Here is a 20262-nt window from a genome sequence, read left to right as displayed (position 1 = left end):
GGATGGATGGGAGACTAGGAGTGACACTGATGCTTATTTGACTTGTCTGAAACAATGCAACTTCCTTTCATTACAAAGGACAAGCAAAGTCCAATGACATGAGCGCATGAACTGGCGTTCCATGTTTGACCAATTACCCTGCATTTGTTTATTATAGCAGTGCAAGTGGTGACATTACATTGGTATGAATGGAATGAACTGGTAATAAACCTGAAATAAGCAAGATGTTTTCTCAGATATCAAATATTTTTCTCAAAACACACACTGCATTATAATTATCTTTTGAACAATTCATTCTTACAGATACAACCCATGTATCCCAGTCTAGACTGAGTAGGTGTGGAAATGATCCTTTCATCTATGAGTGGTGACTAATGAGAGTAATGAGGAAAAGGCCCACACACTAATATCCCTGTACCACCTATTGATGGTATAGGAACAATCTACTGTCAGGTTTAAATTTGTTACACCTTTGATGATTGAAACCAATTATGTGTATTTAGTAATATACATAGTGTGTGGAAGCCTTATGGATTAAATGCTGTTATGTTTCATCAAACAATATGACAGTCAAGTGTGCATGTTGATTCAATTCTTTAATTAATTCAGGGATGTATTGTGCATATTCTGTTTAATTTAATGTAATATAAATGCAATTAGATTACTTTTAAAATGAAGAAGGAAGCCATTCACATATACGCATAGCCATGTGGCCAAGTAACAGTTTGTCCATGTAGGTAGAAATTTCAACACATACAGTGCATTCAGAAAGTATTCAGACCCCTTCCCTTTTTCAAATGTTTATGTTACAGCCTTATTCTAAAATAGATTCAATTATTTTTCCCCTCAATTTACACACAATGCCCCATGAAAGCTAAAACAGTTTTTAGAAATGTTTGCAAATTTATAAAAAAAAAAAAAAAAATACATCTGAAATACCTTTACATAAGTATTCAGACCCTTTTCTATGAGACTCAATTTTAGCTCAAGTGCATCCTGTTTCCATTGATCATCCATGAGATGTTTCTACAACTTGATTGGAGTCCACCTGTAGTGAATTCAATTGATTGTACATGATTTGGAAAGGCACACACCTGTCTATATGGAGGTCCCACAGTTGACAGTGCATGTCAGAGCAAAAACCAAGCCATGAGATCGAAGGAATTGTCCGTAGAGCTCCGAGAGGGGATTGTGACAAGGCACAGATCTGTGGAAGGGTACCAAAAATAATTCTGCAGCATTGAAGGTCCTCAAGAACACTGGCCTCCATCATTCTTAAATGGAAGAAGTTTGGAACCACCAAGACAGTTCATAGAGCTGGCCGCCCGGACAAACTGAGCAATCAGGGGAGAAGGGCCTTGGTTTGGGAGGTGACTAAAAACCCGATGGTCATTCTGACAGAGCTCCTATGTGGAGAACCTTCCAGAAGGACAACAATCTCTACAGCACTCCACCAATGGCCTTTATGCTAGTGGCCAGATAGAAGCCACTCCTCAGTAAAAGGCACGATAGCCTGCTTGGAGTTTGCCAAAAGACACCCAAAGGACTCCGACCATGAGAAACAAGATTCTCTGGTCTGATGAAACCAAGATTGAAATCCTTGGCCTGAATGCCAAGCGTCTGGAGGAAACCTGGCACCATCCCTACAGTGAAGCATGGCGGCAGCATCATGCTGTGGGGATGTTTTTCAGTGGCAGGGACTGGGAGACTAGTCAGGATCAAGGGAAAGATGAATGGAGCAAAATACAGAGATCCTTGATGAAAGCCTGCTCCAGAGCACTCCGGACCTCAGACTGTGCAGCGACTCTCCCCATTCAACCTGACAGAGCTGGAAAGGATCTGCAGAGAAGAATGGGAGAAACTCCCCAAATTCAGGTGTGCCAAGCTTGTAGCATCATACCCAAGATTTAAGGCTGTAATTGCTGCCAAAGGTGCTTCAAAGTACTGAGTAAAGGGTCTGAATACTTATGTAAATGTAATTTCAGTTTATTTTTAATAAAATGTGCAACAATTTTTTTTATCTAAAAAACAGTTTTTGCTTGTCATTATGGGGGTATTGTGTGTAGATTTATGAGGGGGAAACTATTTAATCAATTTTATAATAAGGCTGTAACGTAACAAAATGTGGAAAAAGTCGAGGGGTCTGAATATTTTCCGAATGTACTGTACCACTTCTTTCAACATCAGAACATCTGCTGTAAGCCAATCGAGATGTCTGAAATCCCCAAACCTCTCCTCTGTTGCCATGGGTTAAAATAGGTATTTATCCCTCAGAGTATAATAGAAACATGAATTAATGGGATGAACCAAAAGGGATCTGTTCCTCAAACAGTGTTTCAGCATACACAGACAGAAACGTAAGCATTCATTTAGAGACAGCATGCTGAGGCTAAGAGGACAGACATCTTAATACAGTACTTTCCTATTTACACAATATTTCCTCTAAACCTCAACTGCTCTGTAACTTGGTAAAAGGGGTGACTTGACATTGTTTAAATTATTCAAGTCATAGATAACAGCAATAAACCTTGCTTGCAACAATAATCTACAACCTTTCACCGATATTCAGATCAATGCAAAGTGGTTCATTTGACCTTATTATTGATTTAGTGCGTCACTGTTTGAAAATATGGAGAGAAGGTACTGTTACATCTACCCAGTCGCTGTCTAGGTTCAATAAACATCTGCCAATTAATGTGAAACACCTCTCCCACTGCCTATTCTTTCTACTTTTCATGCATCAAGAGTACTTGACACTAATCCATCACCCACCCTCCTCTTCTGTTGACAATGTTCTTTGTTTTACAATGCATTTCTGTTATATCCGTTTTCACCATTCAAAAACCACATTGGAGTGTATTGCGGTTCATTCTCATTTTAATGTCAGATTTTCATCAAATTGGAAAAACTATCAAACAAGGCTGAAAGTTCTTGCTTCTAGAATCAATATCACAAACAAAACATGTTCCAAGGAAAAGCATCTTTCAGTTTGTATTTTGGATTATCAAAGAAAAAAAAAATTCAACCAATGATAATGCACATACTTCTTCTGCGTTAGATACAGGATGGACTTGACAATATTAAATGAAAGCTATGACAGCCTTCGGCATCTCATGAATGATAAGTGAATCAATGCCAATTACAAGCTAAAGGCATGCATGCAATGGGAGTTACTTTGAGTTGGCACAAACCAAGAACAGAGGCACAAAAAACAATCCCACTCAAAAAAAGAACCCTACTACTGTCATCACATCTATCCCCATTGTCCACTCACCCTTCCCCCCAAAGTTAAAAAAACAAAACCCTAAATAACCAAGCAGTGGTGGAGTGCTGGTTCTGTATAGTTACTTTCCCAGGAGTTCCTATCGCACACTATGTGAGAATAATTACTTAGTGTATGAAAAAAGCATGCTTTTTATTATTGCAAAAAAGAGAAAAAGGGTCCTTTATCAGATTTCATAAAATTATTTCAGTACCAAATAGGTCATTGTTAAACATTTATCCAAAAATCATTACTTACATATGGTCTGCTTTATGGAAATGTATGCTTATGGGGAATGGAAACATATTTCATGCATACACAAAATGTTCACAATTAAGAACCATGAAAAATCTCAAAATGGATCACCAGAGGACATGTCAAAACCAGGTAGGTGACTTATCAGGACTGGAGATATGAGTGCATGTCACAGTTTGTGTTAGTCTAACCTTCTAGTTAAACTTGTCCAATAGTTGAGAAATCACTGTGTGTGTTACCTTTGTAATGAAAGCGCTGAGATTAAAATAAATCTATATTTGGCACTATGCAGTAGTCATTTTGTGTACCAAAAGCAACAAAACTGAATTATTTGTGGACAGTTATAACATCATTCCACCAATACATCCTACTCTGTATGGTGGCTGGACCTATACACTGAGGGCGTGTTACCACACAGGAAAACTTACATTCAAAAGGTTTATAGAATTAGCTTGGAGAAAATAAATAAGATATGACAAACGAAAGGAAGAATGTGTGGCATTGACACATTTGAGTTGTTGAACAGCAGGCAGGTTGTGTATATTTGTATCAACTATTCTACATAAAAAGTCTTCATTCAAACTTTCCTTTACCCCGTACTTTACCCTGTACTGCAGAGCATTTAGATGTACTATTCTTTCTATTCTTTCTGCATCTATCTACTGGGATGTTTTCCTGTTAATCAATGGAAACCTGCAGTAGCTACTAGCATCACTATTCACACCCTTTCACCAAGAGACCACCTTCAATTATTTGGGGGAGACCACCTAAAATTATTTGGGGCTACTAAATTACAAAAATAAGGTATAACTAGAGTAGGCTGGAATACAAGCAAACTTCTCCTGAATTGATAAGTCTGGGCTGAATATTATTCCAAAACATGTAATAAAATAACAAATCTGAACAACAAACCACTTGATTCACAGTCACTGCAATGCTCAATGCCAATTGAAAGACGTACTGCAGATATGTAGCTTATTTTGGTTCAGGTAAAAGTCACCATGAAATTAACTGACTTGGAATAGTAGGAGCAGTAGAGGAATTCTTGATTTCTCAAAGCACTCTCTCTCAATCTAAGCCAAGGAATCTGTATAGAAATCTATGAGATTCCCAAACCCTGTGCCATCCAATGCCAGTCACAGTGTTTGTGCAGTACAGAATCAACAGCTTTTGAAGAATAATTTTGTCCAGAAGTACAACACTCAGATTCAGGCAGGTGCTGTTAACTATTATGTGCTGCTAGTGGTCATTACTGTTCAAAGCCAATCTGTGTCAAAAAGTAAAAGGTTCCCAGTCATTTATGAATTATGAACACTCCAAAAGCACGCTACATCAAAAACTTGGGTAAGTCATTGTCAGATAAAGTGGTACAAATAACTAAAGGAGAAAATAAAAACGGTTGAAAGGAGATAGCTAGGCATACAATGGATGTAGAGGAAAAGAGGGCATTTAAGCACATGAAGACATTGTAACAACTAGTCAACAGGATAATTTTGATGCGACTTCCAGGCTCTGCTTCACTTTGGGTTTAGAAAGAGCTGGTGGAAGGCGTGGGGAGTCTCTTCCCAATGTAGACCCTAAAGAGACAATAAGTACAGCATGACAATGCTGAGCGCTTAACTGACATTGTTGTTTGTTTTGGTTTTTAAAACAGCTAATTAAGCGACGATGGTTCATTTCATTCAGTTTTTCCTTCTGTGAGCTCAATGCGCACATTGAACATTTTCTCTAAAGATAAATCAGACCCAGCCTGAACTGTGTGATGTAGTAGGGAGTTGTAGTTTCCAACAGGCCAATATTCTACATAGTTTAGCGCAAAAACATGGTACTCAACTACAATGACCATAATCCATTGCGAATCTATCTACCTTGTTCAGTCTCTTATGCCTGCTACGGAAGAGGCAGAAGAATGCGCGATCGTGACGGGATATAGAGAAGAAAGGGGGTAGACATACCTGTAGACAGGTAGACATACCTGTTGCTTTGCAAAGGTATGTCTACCTGAAAAGATATGATCTAAGTGATTGATAGTTTGGTATTCAGCAGTCATAAAAGTACGCCTTATTTAAGAAATACAATGTGATTTTGTCAGACAGCATATGCAGCAGCTCTAGAGAAATTAGAACTTGAAATTATATAATAAAGTAATCAAATAAAACTAATGTAATACACAACTACAGTAATGTGAAAAATGATGGTTAATAAGTAATAATGGGCAGTCACTACCATCATGAGACTTAATTGTTTTATTGTGTTAGAGCAAAATCAAAAAACATATAATCGAACAGATCACAAAAAAGCACTAATCGCTCAGCACTAATGACAATGATTCAACAGCAGACAATCTACAAATACTCACATATATCCATTTGATTTGCTAGTTGTGTAAGATGGAACAGTCACTCACCCAATGCCGAGGGCAAGAATGTGAGATAGGAGTAAGGAAGGGATGAAGACTTTGAGGAAGTCAGCAGAGAAGATTCCCCCTTTCTTCATGGCTCCACTATTTCTCATGCTTAGGGATACTGAGCGTCTGGGGTGACGGAAGTGGAACTCCCTACAAAAAAATATATATATAAATCACTGAACATGTTCACCATTTTGAATCAAATTGCATTGTTATCCCACAGAAAATTGCCATTTGTATTATACACTTTCATGGTCTGCCTGGGCAGATATGGAATTTACTAAGTTGTCTATTTTTGCTATGATTTAGGCTAGCAGTTTTGTGTTAGAGCACGGGTGGGAAAACTTTAAAGGCTCGAAGGCCACATAGGGATTTTGAAAGGGCAGCACAGTTTTTTGCTGGGGAAGAAAAACAGCAGATATCTTTAAAAAAAAATATATATAGGGCCATTATAATTTCGACATTTTCTATCTTTATACTTAAATCTCCCTCCGGCTGGATTGAATGGGCTCGCGAGCCGGATCGTAGCTTGCCCAACCCTGTGTTAGAGTGTGCAGTGTGTCTCCTTACTTGGGTGGAACGTTTTCAGGCCGACTGGACCAATCTGCAACCTTGTTCATCAGGATATCCTCTTCTCTGTTTTTCTCTGGACCTTCCTCCTCTAACTGCAGATGGGGGGAGAGAGAGAGCACATGTGAACAGAGTTACTGTAGGCCTATAGTGTAACAGTGTAGACAGGGGCATGGATGGATGAAGAGAGACATGAGGGCAGGCCGGGTTGTTGTACCTGGCTCCCTCTCCGACTGGACATCTCCACATCAAAGGTGATTTGGCCGTCATCCTGATCTGGACTGGGAGGACTGAGGTGCAACACAGGAGGAAATAAATACACAAATTATACAAACACCCCAACATGGAGGACAGAGTTTAGGGAGTACACTAAAAACATGACACTCCCTTACCTGTCGCAGGAGGAGCTGCTCTGGCTGGACTCGTGCTGGGCGTCCAGCAGGATCTTCTCCATGTCTCCATTGTGGATAGAGGAGGATGAGGGCACATGCTCCAGCGCCACTGTCAGACTCTCCTCCACCTCCTCTGGCCCCACCTCCAGGGCCTGAGGGGCCTGACTCTCCCCCTCATTCCCGTTCCCCGGGGCAGGAGAGGGTGTGGTGGAGTTTGGCAGCAGGGCCTGGTTCCTGTTGTTTCCATTCATCTCCAGCTCCACCCATGACCCTGAAAACATAAAGATGGCAGTGGGTTTTAGAGGAAGTATGTGTATTAGTAAAAATGTTAGTGACATAAGTCTAATGGTAAAGATGCAGTGACAAGTTCTCAAATTCGATACATGGCTTACTGCACTGTCACCAAAAAAACATTGCATTTTGAGAAGAGAACTTGCAGCTACTATTGTAATTCAAATGAGCAAGCTGGAGAATGAAGGCAGTGGTATTTGGGAAAATACCAAATAGCTGCTGTAAGTGCTTGCAATTAGCTACAAAGTCAACAAAGAGAGAAATCATCAGGACACAAAAAGACTCACTGAGCTCGAAGAGAGATCCAGACATTTACATTTCATCTTGGTCTACAGCAGAGAGACCCTGGCAGAGGAATGCATCTCTTCTACCCTTTAGGACCTTTTATCTCAGATGCATGAGACACGTCTGTGCTTTGTCTGGCCTTGTTTGTCTCAGCCACTCACAGTATGTGTAAAGAAGTCACTGTATGGAACATACAGCAGTGCATGCTAACAGGAGAGTCAGTGGATGCCACCCTGTGCTGCCTAGGATTAGGCCTAACTCCATATGCATGAAAGCAGAATCATTTTGTAAAACAAAAAATAAACATGCATGCATGGGTTTTAGATGTCAAGGACACCAGTAGAGGATCTTTGTACACCTAAGGTTGCATGTGCATGTTACTGAAATGATTGCCTTCATTAACAAAAACAAACATACATTACATGACCAAAAGTATGTGGACACCTGCTCAAACATCTCATTCCAAAATCATGGGCATTAATATGGAGTTGGTCCCCCCTTTGCTGCTATAACAGCCTCCACTATTCTGGGAAAGCTTTCCACTAGATGTTGGAACATTGCTGCACGGACTTGCTTCCATTCAGCCACAAGAGCATTAGTAAAGTCGGGCACTGATGTTGGGCGATTAGGCCTGGCTCATAGTCAGCATTCCAATTCCTCCCAAAGGTGTTCGATGGGATTGAGGTCAGGGCTCTGGGCAGGCCAGTCAAGTTCTTCCACACCGATCTCGACAAACCATTTCTGTATGGACCTCACTTTCTGCACGGGGGAATTGTCATGCTGAAACAGGAAAGGGCATTCGCCAAACTTTACAGTTGGCACTATGCATTCGGACAGGTAGCGTTCTCCTGTCATCCGCCAAACCCAGATTCATCCTTTTGGACTACTTTTGGACTAATGGTGAAGCGTGATTCATCATTACAGAGAACGCGTTTCCACTGCTCCAGAGCCCAATGGCGGCAAGCTTTACACCACTCCAGCCGACGCTTGGCATTGCACATGGTGATCTTAGGCTTGTTTGCGGCTGCCTGGCCACGGAAACCCATTTCATGAAGCTCCCGACGAACAGTTATTGTGCTGACGTTGCTTCCAGAGGCAGTTTGGAACTCGGTTGTGAGTGTTGCAACCAAGGACAGGTGATTTTTATGCACTTCAGCACTCAGTGGTCCAGCTGTGAGCTTGTGTGGCCTACCACTTTGCGAGTAAGCCGTTGTTGCTCCTAGATAATTCAACTTCACAATAAACGGCACTCACAGTTGACCGGGGGAAGCTCTAGCAGGGCAGAAATCTGACGAACTGACTTGTTGGAAAGGTGGCAGATGACGGTGCCACGTTGACTGAGTTCTTCAGTAAAGCCATTGTACTGCCAGTGTTTGTCTATGGAGATTGCATGGCTGTATGCCATGCAACAGGTGTGGCTGAAAGAGCCAAATCCCTTTATTTGAAAGGGTGACCACATACTTTTGTATATATAGTATAGCAGACTTCAGCAGAGTTCAGTTTAGAAAATGGCCCTGGACTCAAAGTCTAGCCTGCTTTAAGCCGCAACTGGAACAAAGCATGCTCTCAGTCTTTGCTCAGAGTCATAACAAGCACCCACGCCTATTAAGCAAAACATTCCTGACTTCCTCTCTTGGGGACATCAATTGGACTTGTAATGGGGTAATCTCATCCACCAGCCAGCTCACTCTCTAATTTGAGCCTGGGGACAAGGTTAGTAGGGGTGGCCTGAATGCCACTGTGTCAGTGAGGTTATGTGGTTCCATTTCCAATCTAGGTCCTTACATAATGTGCATATTCTATAAAACATAGACATAGCATAGAGATGTTATGTCTATCCATCATTATCTGAAATAGTATGCCTCTTATTCATCATTTTGCTTCATTTGATTGCTTCTCTATAAATAAACACACTATCCAGATGATAGCCTACATTTCATAATGATAGTGCTACTGCCTCTAACAGCAGGCTGCCTGAATGGAATCCAAACTGCTCCCATGCACGGGTAGGAGGGATGGAGGGGAGTTATGCAATCTCTGCAATCAAGCTAAGCATCGAATCCAGGGCCATCAAATCCAGGGCCTGAATATTTAGCCAGTTACGCCTGTGCAACATTCAACTAACTAAACCTCTTCTAGGACTTTCCCTGTGCATTCTACCAGAAACTCACTCTGCATCTCCATACTGTATAAAAAGGACAAAAAGGAACAGAAAGTACTATACAAGGACACCGATAATACAAACCTATACCATCTTAATCTTGTGCTTTTTCCTCCAACGTGGACTGTGTGGGCAGTTTAGAAACTGCATCTGATGGTCATGTGAATATTGAGATTGTTCAGCATACAGTAGCGGTCATTGGGGGTGGAAGTAGGAAATATACCTATTGCGTTATCTGCAAGGTTTACTTTTGACAGTTCCTACCCAAACAGATTTACCACCCCTACTGAAAAGAAAAAAAAAATCATTATTTTTATTACTGATTAGATTGAGACATTGAGCAGCCTACCTAGTATCAATCTTATTATGAGAAAGCCTTGTAAGGATATGGTATGATGACACTCAGTAGCCTATCACTGAGTATTATGGGCAATTGATTGGCTTAGACAGAGGTGTGGACTCGAGTCGCATGACTTGGACTTGAATTTGATGACTTGAGACTCAACATGATAAAAAATAAAATGACTTGCAGCCTTAACGCTCGGGACTCTTATTTGACTGGAGACATATCTGGCCAGGTTTTTCTAATGTTTTGTCACTTACTTTGTGGCACAGAGTCTCTGTGAATTTCTCTCCACACAGCCAGAGACAGTATCGCACTTGCAAAAAAAATTGTGAAACGCACACTTGGCCCTCTAATTGTACCAGCAAACTATCTGTCAACACAGATCGGGTGAGCTAGCTCAGTGAAAAGGTTTTGGGTGGGTTGCGAGTGTAACCTACCATTTGTATTTTATATTTATACCTTTGCTTATTCAACCTGGTCACTAACATAGGCCTACGGAAATGCACCAAATTCTTGTTTCAAAATCATCTAATCTGTGCTTCAGAACCAAAAAGTTGCGCATCTTGACTGTTGACCAATCATCAGCATTGGCGCGCAAAGGCGGGCACACATATTCAGATTAGTGACCAGAAAGCACTTGTTTAATTTTCTCCGGTTTTGCCTGCCATTAATGTAGCCTCCCTACATTAATCCATATTAAGTACCATTTAGCAATCTGCTACAGACACATCTTTGTCACAACAATATGTTGGTGATTTCATTGATCATGTTCATATTTCAGATAGGCCTAGTTTGGGTGGGTTAATTATATACCTCAGTGGTAGTACTGGTTATATTATGTCTAAAGATAGCTGTAACATCACACACCCTTCAAATTCTTATGAGATGAAGATGTATCATTCTGGCAAACTAATTAAGATACTTGTGAGGAAGAAAAATGGCTAATGACAGATCATGCATTCCATTCAAACCTGCAACATCCGCTTCATACAGGTATGATCCTGCTTGCTCTGGACTCCAGAGAAGTGACAATGACCATGTTTACATGCAAACAAATATCCCGTTATTACTCGGGATCTCAGTATTCTGCTTCTGAGTTGACACATGTAAACATCATATCCCTTTTAAAATAAATCGAAAAAGCTTGTACCCCGGTTATGAGAAACCCGGATAAGATGCCTGGGATATGTTGATCTTAGATGGGATACTGTGGCATGTGAACATTTTAACATGTTTACTGTTGCTTTACACGGTCTGCGCAGGCTGAGTTTTGCATATTATGGGTGTTGTGTGATGTTTTCATCTGATTGTCAAACAAATCACTTCAAAAAAGTAGTCTACCTACCTGCGCAGTTCAATCCACCATAATTCACTTTGCTGAAACTCCGTACTGGACCGCATAGCATAATTGCTACATTCACCCCTAATTTAGACAAGTTTCTGATTATTTAAAAAAAAATTATTTCACCTTTATTCAACCAGGTAGGCCAGTTGAGAACAAGTTTTCATTTACAACTGCGACCATGCCAAGATAAAGCAAAGCAGTGCAACAAAAACAACAGAGATACAAATATATAAACGTACAGTCAATAACACAATAGAAAACTCTATGCACAGTGTGTGCAAATGTAGAAGAGTAGGGAGGAAAGGCAATAAATAGGCCATAGAGGCAAAATAATTACAATTTAGCATTAACACTGGAGTGATAGATGTGCAGATGGTGATGTGCAAGTAGAGATACTTGGGTGCAAAAGAGCATGAGTATAAATAACAATATGGGGATGAGGTAGGTGGGTCTGCTATTTACAGATCGGCTGTCTACAGGTACAGTGATCGGTAAGCTGCTCTGACAGCTGATGCTTAAAGTTAGAGAGGGGGATATAAGACTCCAGCTTCAGAGACTTTTGCAATTCGTTCCAGTCATTGGCAGCAGAGACCTGGAAAGAAAGGCGGCCAAAGGAAGTGTTGGCTTTGGGGATGACCAGTGAAATATACCTGCTGGAGTGCATGCTACGGGTGGGTATTGCTATGGTGACCAGTGAGCTGAGATAAGGCGGGGCTTTACCTAGCAAAGACTTATAGATGACCTGGAGCCAGTGGGTTTGGCGAAGAATATGTAGCGAGAGCCAGCCAACGAGAGCATACAGGTCGCAGTGGTAGGTAGTATATGGGGCTTTAGTGACAAAACAGATGGCAATGTGATAGCCTACATCCAGTTTGCTGAGTGGAGTGTTGGAGGCTATTTTGTAAATTATGTCGCCGAATTAAAGGATCGGTAGGATAGTCAGTTTTAATAGGGTGTGTTTGACAGCATGAGTGAAGGAGGCTTTGTTGCAAAATAGGAAGCCAATTATAGATTTAATTTTGGATTGGAGATGCTTAATGTGAGTCTGGAAGGAGAGTTTACAGTCTAACCAGACACCTAGGTATTTGTAGTTATCCACATATTCGAAGTCAGAACCATCCAGAGGTGTGACGCTAGTCGGGCAGGCGGGTGAGGCCGAAAATCGGTTGAAGAGCATACATTTAGTTTTACTAGCATTTAAAAGCAGTTGGATGCCAAGGAAGGAGTGTTGTATGTCATTGAAGCTCGTTTGGAGGTTTGTTAACACAGTGTCCAAAGAAGGGCCTGAAGTATACAGAATGGTGTCGTCTGCGTAGAGGTGGATCAGAAAATCACCAGCAGCAAGAGCAACATCATTGATATATACAGAGAAAAGAGTCGGCCCGAGAATTGAACCCTGTGGTACCCCCATAGAGACTGCCAGAGGTCCGGACAACAGGCCCTCCGATTTGACACACTGAACTCTATCTGAAAAGTAGTTGGTGAACCAGGCGAGGCAGTCATTTGAGAAATCAAGCCCATTGAGTCTGCCGATAAGAATGCGGTGAATAACACAATCGAAAGCCTTGGCCAGGTCAATGAAGACGGCTGCACAGTACTGTCTTTTATCGATGGTGGTTATGATATCGTTTAGGACCTTAAGCGTGGCTGAGGTGCACCCATGACCAGCTCGGAAACCAGATTGCATAGTGGAGAAGGTACGGTGGGATTCAAAATGGTCGTTGATTTGATTGTTAACTTGGCTTTCGAAGATTTTAGAAAGGCAGGGCAGGATGGATATAGGTCTATAACAGTTTGGGTCTAGTGTCTCCCCCTTTGACAGCGGCATCTTTACAATCTTTGAGAGAGGGTCCAGATTATCTAGCCCAGCTGATTTGTAGGATCTAGATTTTGCCGCTCTTTCAGAACATCAGCTGTCTGGATTTGGGTGAAGGAGAAACCGGGGGGGGGGGGGGCTTGGGCAAGTTGCTGCAGAGGGTGCTGAGCTGTTGGCCGGGGTAGGGGTAGCCAGGTGGAAAGCATGGCCAATCATAGAAAAATGCTTATTGAAATTATCAATTATCGTAGATTTATCGGTGGTGACAGTGTTTCCTAGCCTCAGTGCAGTGGGCAGCTGGGAGGAGGTGCTCTTATTCTCCATGGACTTTACAGTGTCCCAGAACTTTTAGGAGTTTGTGCTACAGGATGCAAATTTCTGTTTGAAAAAGCCAGCCTTAGCTTTCCTAACTGACTGAATATATTGATTCCTGACTTCCCTGAAAAGTTGCACATCGCGGGAGCTATTCGACGCTCATGTAGAACGCCACAGGATGTTTTTGTGCTGGTCAAGGGCAGTCAAGTCTGGGGTGAACCAAGGGCTATATCTGTTCTTAGGTCTACATTTTTTTGAATGGGGCATGCTTATTTAAGATGGCGAGGAAAGCACTTTTAAAGAGAAACTAGGCATCCTCTACTGACGGGATGAGGTCAATATCCTTCCAGGATACCCCGGCCAGGTCGATTAAAAAAACCTGCTCGCTGAAGTGTTTTAGGGAGCGTTTGACAGTGATGAGGTGTGGTCATTTGACCGCGGACCCATCACGCATACAGGCAATGATCTCTGAGATCCTGGTTGAAGATAGCAGAGGTGTATTTAGAGGGCAAGTTGGTCAGGATGATGTCTAAGAAGGTGCCCATGGTTACGGATTTAGGGTTGTACCTGGTAGGATCCTTAACAATTTGTGAGATTGAGGGCATCTAGCTTAGATTGTAGGACGGCCGGGGTGTTAAGCATATCCCAGTTTAGGTCACCTAACAGTACGAACTCTGAAGATAGATGGGGGGCAATCAATTCACATATGGTTTCCAGGGCACAGCTGGGTGCTGAAGGGGGTCTATAACAAGCAGCAATGGTGAGAGACTTTCTGGAAATGAGGATTTTTAAAAGTAGAAGCTCGAATTGTTTGGGCACAGACCTGGATAGTATGACTGAACTCTGCAGGCTCTCTCTGCAGTAGATTGCAACTCCGCCCCCTTTGGCAGTTCTATCTTGTTGGAAAATGTTGTAGTTGGGATATTTGGTGGCCTTCATAAGCCAGGATTCAGACAAGGCTAGGACATCAGGGTTGGTGGAGTGTGCTAAAGCATTGAATAAAACAAACTTAGGGAGGAGGCTTCTAATGTTAACATGCATGAAACCAAGGCTTTTACGGTTACAGAAGTCAACAAATGAGAGCGCCTGGGGAATGGGAGTGGTGCTGGGGGCTGCAGGGCCTGGGTTAACCTCTACATCACCAGAGGAGCAGAGGAGGAGTAGGATAAGGCTAAAGGCTATAAGAACTTACAACTTACATTTGTTTATCAACTATAGTTCGATACATGCAGCTTCTCTTCTGTCATAACTTGTTGCCCCAGAAGACTAAATAAAGTAGTGCTTACCAGAATAATGTCTTACAACGATAGAATAAATGCATTAGTAATCTAGTTAACACCAGTTAAGTTGTCTGTTTCGTTTCGGGACCGGGGAGAAAAAGCAATAACTCCAAAACAATAACTTTTGAGCTCCCGAGTGGCGCAGCGGTCTAAGGCACTGCATCACAGTGCTAGAGGCATCACTACAGACCCTGGTTCGATACCGGACTGTATCACAACCGGCCGTGATCAGGAGTCCCATAGAGCGGCGCACAATTGGCCCAGCATCGTACGGGTTAGGGGAGGGTTTGGCCGGGTTAGGCCATCATTGTAAATATCAATTTGTTCTTAATTGACTTGCTAAATAAAGGTTAAATTAAATAAAACATTTAAAAAACAGTGGAACGATTGGTCTTGTGCAAAATGTCATCAGTTTAACCAGTTTTAAGGAAATGAAAAGCTGAGAAAAACATTTGATAAAACTTCTGTTTCGTACTGGGTGCATATTTTAAGGTTGAAATTGTCTACTTGCAGAACAGTGTCAAAGATAACATTACACACACATTCACATTTTCTCAAGAGTTGCTGAAAGAATTCACATTTCTCCACTCCTGTTCCTGAGACAAAATTAACATTTCTTTTATCATTTTACTGCAAGAAAAAATATTAGACTACATGTGAGAAGTTATAGGCCGACAGTCAGTGTCCATATATCAGTTATTATTCCATTTAACCCATATGAACTTAAATGAAGAATATTCTGTTTATTTGTGGTTAGAGGGAATATTCTTTGAGCGGGATATCAAAAGGTGCATGTAAACAGCTTATCCAGTATTAGACCTTAAGCGGGATATGAGCAACTATCTGGAATAACGTGTGCATTTAAACGTGGTCAACGTGACATGATATCCCTAGTTGATATTGACTGCTTACTTGAATGACTTGTCTCAAAATGCAGGTGTAAAACGCTGTTAATTTCTGAATCTTGTGATTTGAAAATGCATCACTATTTATGGCTGTAATGACAGGCTACATTTGTGCAGTGATTGTGTGTGCGTGTTCACCCTGTGCGCAAGCTTTGAACCACGCCTTTGTCGGGGTCGCAGTTCAAAAAGTTTGAAAATCCTTGCGCTAGCAAACAGATTGCTGATTTACTTTACAGCAATAGGACCGGGTGCAGCGTAAACGTCAAATTGTAAGGAGAGAGGATTGCCATAAATGAATATGCAGATCCAAAAATTGTTTGGTCATCAAGAATATGAACTGTTTACCTTGCAAACTCACCAGCAATGGGGCATCAAGCAACAATTACTAGCATAGGTCTACTGGTATTTTGTTATGTCAAAATTGCTTGAAATTGAGCATTTACTTACGAAGCTCACATTTGAATTTGTTGTAAAAATGAACAACAATCAAAAATGTGTTGAGGATAGAATAATGAAAATGGCTGTATGGTAGTCTCAAATAGACAAGGACAGTCGTGAAAAGGGCACGACAACGCCTATTCCCCCTCAGGAGACTGAAAAGATTTGGCATGGTTCCTCAGATCCTCAAAAAAGTTAAACAGCTGCACCATCGAGAGCATCCTGACTGGTTGGCAACTGCTCAGCCTCCAACCGCAAGGCACTACAGAGGGTAGTGTGAACGGCCCAGTACATCACTGGGGCCAAGCTTCCTGCCACCCAGGACCTCTTTACCAGGCGGTCAGAGGAAGGCCCCAAAAAATTGCCAAGGACTCCAGCCACCCTAGGTCAAAAAGGCTTCTACCCCCAAGCCATAAGACTCTTGAACAGTTAATCAAATGGCTACCCGGACTATTTGCATTGACCCCACCCCACATTTTTACGCTGCTGCTACTCTCTGTTTATTATCGATGCATAGTCACTTTACCTCTACCTACATGTACATATTACCTCGACTAACCGGTGCCCCAGCACATTGTCCTGGAACCCCCTGTATATAGCCTTGCTACTGTTATTGTATTGTTGCTCCTTAATAGTTTCATTAAAAAACATTTTCTTAAACTGCATTGTTGGTTAAGGGCTTGTAAGTAGGCATTTCACTGTAAGGTTGTATTCGGCACACGTGACAAATACAATCCTATTTGATTTGTAGTTGAACAATTCATTGCCTGTATAGCACATTTTTTATTGACTTGAGAATAAATTTAAAAAATGGTGACAACTGGACTTGCCCTTAGAATGCACGACTTGTATTTGACCCGTTCTAATTGGAACTCGATGTGTGACTTGCTTGTGACTCGAATAATAGCGACTTGGTCCCACCTCTGGGATTTATTAAAATAATTATATATGCAAATGTTCTCTGCAGGAAAACGCACATATGTAGACATGCTGTATGCAAACGTCTAGAAACGTGTTTCCCATTGCAAAAACGTTGTCTAGTCTATTTCTATAGCATTCCATTCACCCGTGTGTGGATTCAGAAAATCGACAATGCACTGAATGTATGCAAAGTGCAACTCAAACCATAAAAGCGTATGAATAGCTGGAATTATGTAAACATATTACATTACTTAAAATAGGGAATTTGTTCGGATTCGACACATTTCATTTATAATTTTCTTTTCAGACATGTTTTGATATGGATTAAGCCCGCACCAAGACAAACTCGTTTAGTGGTATCCTTCCATGGTTGGTTGAAATCCTGTCACTCAAACATTCAAAGTAAATCAATTGGAGCAATAAGGGTGACGTTATAACAATATTAAGGGCTCCTCCCGCCCTGTGGAAGCAGAAGAAATTCCAACCTAGAGGCAACTTTTGCGATATTTTGTTATAAACATTTACCATGAAAAGCAAGCACATTTGTTGGACATGTATTCAAAACTCTTGATTGTTCGAAAAGGTTGTCGGTGATACTTACCGTTGAGGCTAGGCTCCTCGTTATTGTTTTGCTGAGCAGCAGCAGTGGCGGACATGTTGCCAGCTCCGTTTTTAGCGTTTGTCAACATGACACGCAAGCGATCGCGCGCGCAGGCGTATCACATATGATTGGCTCACCTGAGAAGAGACGTCACCAAATTATTTCACTAACTTTCATTTGTTGTGCAAAATATGCAACGCAAATAAACATTTGTTTGTGATGTGTATTCCTTGTATTTCGCATTTCAATTTTCTGATCTCTTGCTTTCTTTTCTCAATTTTCAAAATGTTGCTTGTGTATGTAATGACAAGACACTCCTATATGAGAACATTATACATTATGAGGACATAAAAATACAGGGCATCTCACTGTGAAAGAAGTCAGAAACGTATTACAATTATTTTATTCATTCTTTATTACTCATTAACCTAAACTGTATTTTATTCTGTTTGACAAATGCAAACAGACCTATACTGTGAACCTTTAAAACTGCTGTATTCATTTTTCTTTTAAAATCACCCAGAATTTCCCAATCTTTATCAAGAGTCCCTCAAAACAAAACATACAAATAAAAGAAATTCACAAAAATAAAAAGTGCATTCTGTTGTGAGTCCTGTGAATACATTATATTTAAGTTCCCCTGAGCATTCTCCTGCCTGACAAGCCGCCAGTCACTTCAGGAAAAATACTTTATCTCATTTCCTCTGCTATGAAAAAGGCAATTAGGTCCTGAATGACATTTGGTGGCTTTGCACAAGAGCTGTGAAGACAGGAGTGTGTGGGGAAAAGTATTAATTTATTTTGTTCAGGTGTCTCCAAGTATTGTTTTAGTCTAAACTGACAGCAGAGATATACAGTTGTTAAGTCAGAAGTTTACATAAACAAGTTTTAATGACACCAACCTAAGTGTATTAACCACTCCACAAATTTCTTGTTAACAAACTATAGTTTTGGCAAGTCGGTTAGGACATCTACTTTGTGCATGACAAGTAAATTTTCCAACAATTGTTTACAGATTATTTCACTGTATCACAATTCCAGTGGGTCAGAAGTTTATACACTAAGTTGACTGTGCCTTTAAACAGCTTGGAAAATTCCAGAAAATGTTGTCATGGCTTTAGAAGCTTCAGATAAATTATGTCAATTAGCCTGAGTCAATTGGAGGTGTACCTGTGGATGTATTTCTAGGCCTACCTTCAAACTCAGTATTTATTTGCTTGACATCATGGGAAAATCAGCAAAGACCTAAAAAAAAAAAATTGTAGACCTCAACAAGTCTGGTTCATCCTTGGGAGCAATTTCCAAAACGCCTGAAGGTACCACGTTCATCTGTACAAACAATAGTACGCAAGTATAAACACCATGCGACCACGCAGCTGTCATACCGCTCAGGAAGGAGATACGTTCTGTCTCCTAGAGATGAACGTATTTTGGTGTGAGAAGTGAAAATCAATCCCAGAACAGCAGCAAAGGACCTTGTGAAAATGCTGGAGGAAACAGGTACAAAAGCAACTATTTCCACAGTAAAAGGAGTCCTATAATCGACATAACCTGAAAGGCCAATCAGCAAGGAAGAAGCCTCTGCTCCAAAACTGCCATAAAAAAGCCAGACTACGGTTTGCAACTGCACATGGGGACAAAGATCGTACTTTTTGGAGAAATGTCCTCTGGTCTGATGAAACAAAAATAGAACTGCTTGGCCATAATGACCATCGTTATGTTTGGAGGAAAAAGAGAGAGGCTTGCAAGCTGAAGAACACCATCCCAAATGTGAAGCACAGGACTGGCAGCATCATGTTGTGGGGGTGCTTTGCTGCAGGAGGGACTGGTGCACTTCACAAAATAGATGGCATCATGAGGAAGGGAAATTATGTGGATATATTGAAGCAACATCTCAAGACATCAGTCAGCAAGTTAAAGCTTGATCACAAATGGGTCTTCCAAATGGACAATGACCCCAAGCATACTTCCAAAGTTGTGGCAAAATGGCTTAAGGACAACAAAGTCAAGGTATTGGAGTGGCCATCACAAAGCCCTGACTTCAATCCTATAGAAAATTTGTGGGCAGAACTGAAAAAGTGTGCGCGAGCAAGGAGGCCTACAACAAACCTGACTCAGTTACACCAGCTCTGTCAGGAGGAATGGGCCAAAATTCACCCAATTTATTGTGGGGAGCTTGTGGAAGGCTACCCAAAACACTTGACCCAAGTTAAACAATTTAAAAGGCAATGCTACCAAATACTAATTGAGTGTATGTAAACTTCTGACCCACTGGGAATGTGATGGAAGACAGAAATAAATAATTCTCTATACTATTATTCTGACATTTCACATTCTTAAAATAAAGTGGTGTTCCTAACTGACCTAAGACAGGGACGTTTTACTAGGATTAAATGTCAGAAATCGTGAAAAACTGAGTTTAAATGTATTTGGCTAAGGTGTATGTAAACTTCCAACTTCAACTGCATGTATGTATGTATGTATGTATGCATGCATGCATGCATGCATGCATGTATGTATGTATGTATAAAATAAGAGCCAATCTGTGGCAACAATTACATTTGTACCATAACTGAGCCGTGATGTTCTGATGCCAAGAGTGTGATGGCGGTATGGGGTTAGGGGTATCACGTGTTGCTTCTCCTATTGAGCATTTTACATCTTAACCATAA

General features: G+C 41.1%; 1 protein-coding gene across 1 annotated transcript; it reads right to left on the bottom strand.

Moving 5' to 3' along the window:
• Positions 1-2859: 2859 nt before the first annotated feature.
• Positions 2860-17694, bottom strand: LOC115164569 (BCL2/adenovirus E1B 19 kDa protein-interacting protein 3-like). The gene is made up of 6 exons (XM_029717198.1): positions 17591-17694; positions 6887-7157; positions 6712-6784; positions 6495-6589; positions 5925-6074; positions 2860-5094 (listed from the first exon to the last, which is right to left on the bottom strand). The coding sequence occupies exons 1-6, from the start codon at positions 17676-17678 to the stop codon at positions 5046-5048; spliced, it is 726 nt and encodes a 241-aa protein (XP_029573058.1). The 5' UTR covers positions 17679-17694; the 3' UTR covers positions 2860-5045.
• Positions 17695-20262: the final 2568 nt, after the last annotated feature.

This window comes from Salmo trutta, chromosome 27 (genome assembly GCF_901001165.1).
Source record: "Salmo trutta chromosome 27, fSalTru1.1, whole genome shotgun sequence".
NCBI classification, from domain to species: Eukaryota; Metazoa; Chordata; class Actinopteri; order Salmoniformes; family Salmonidae; genus Salmo; species Salmo trutta.
This window is presented reverse-complemented; position numbering and strand designations above follow the sequence as displayed.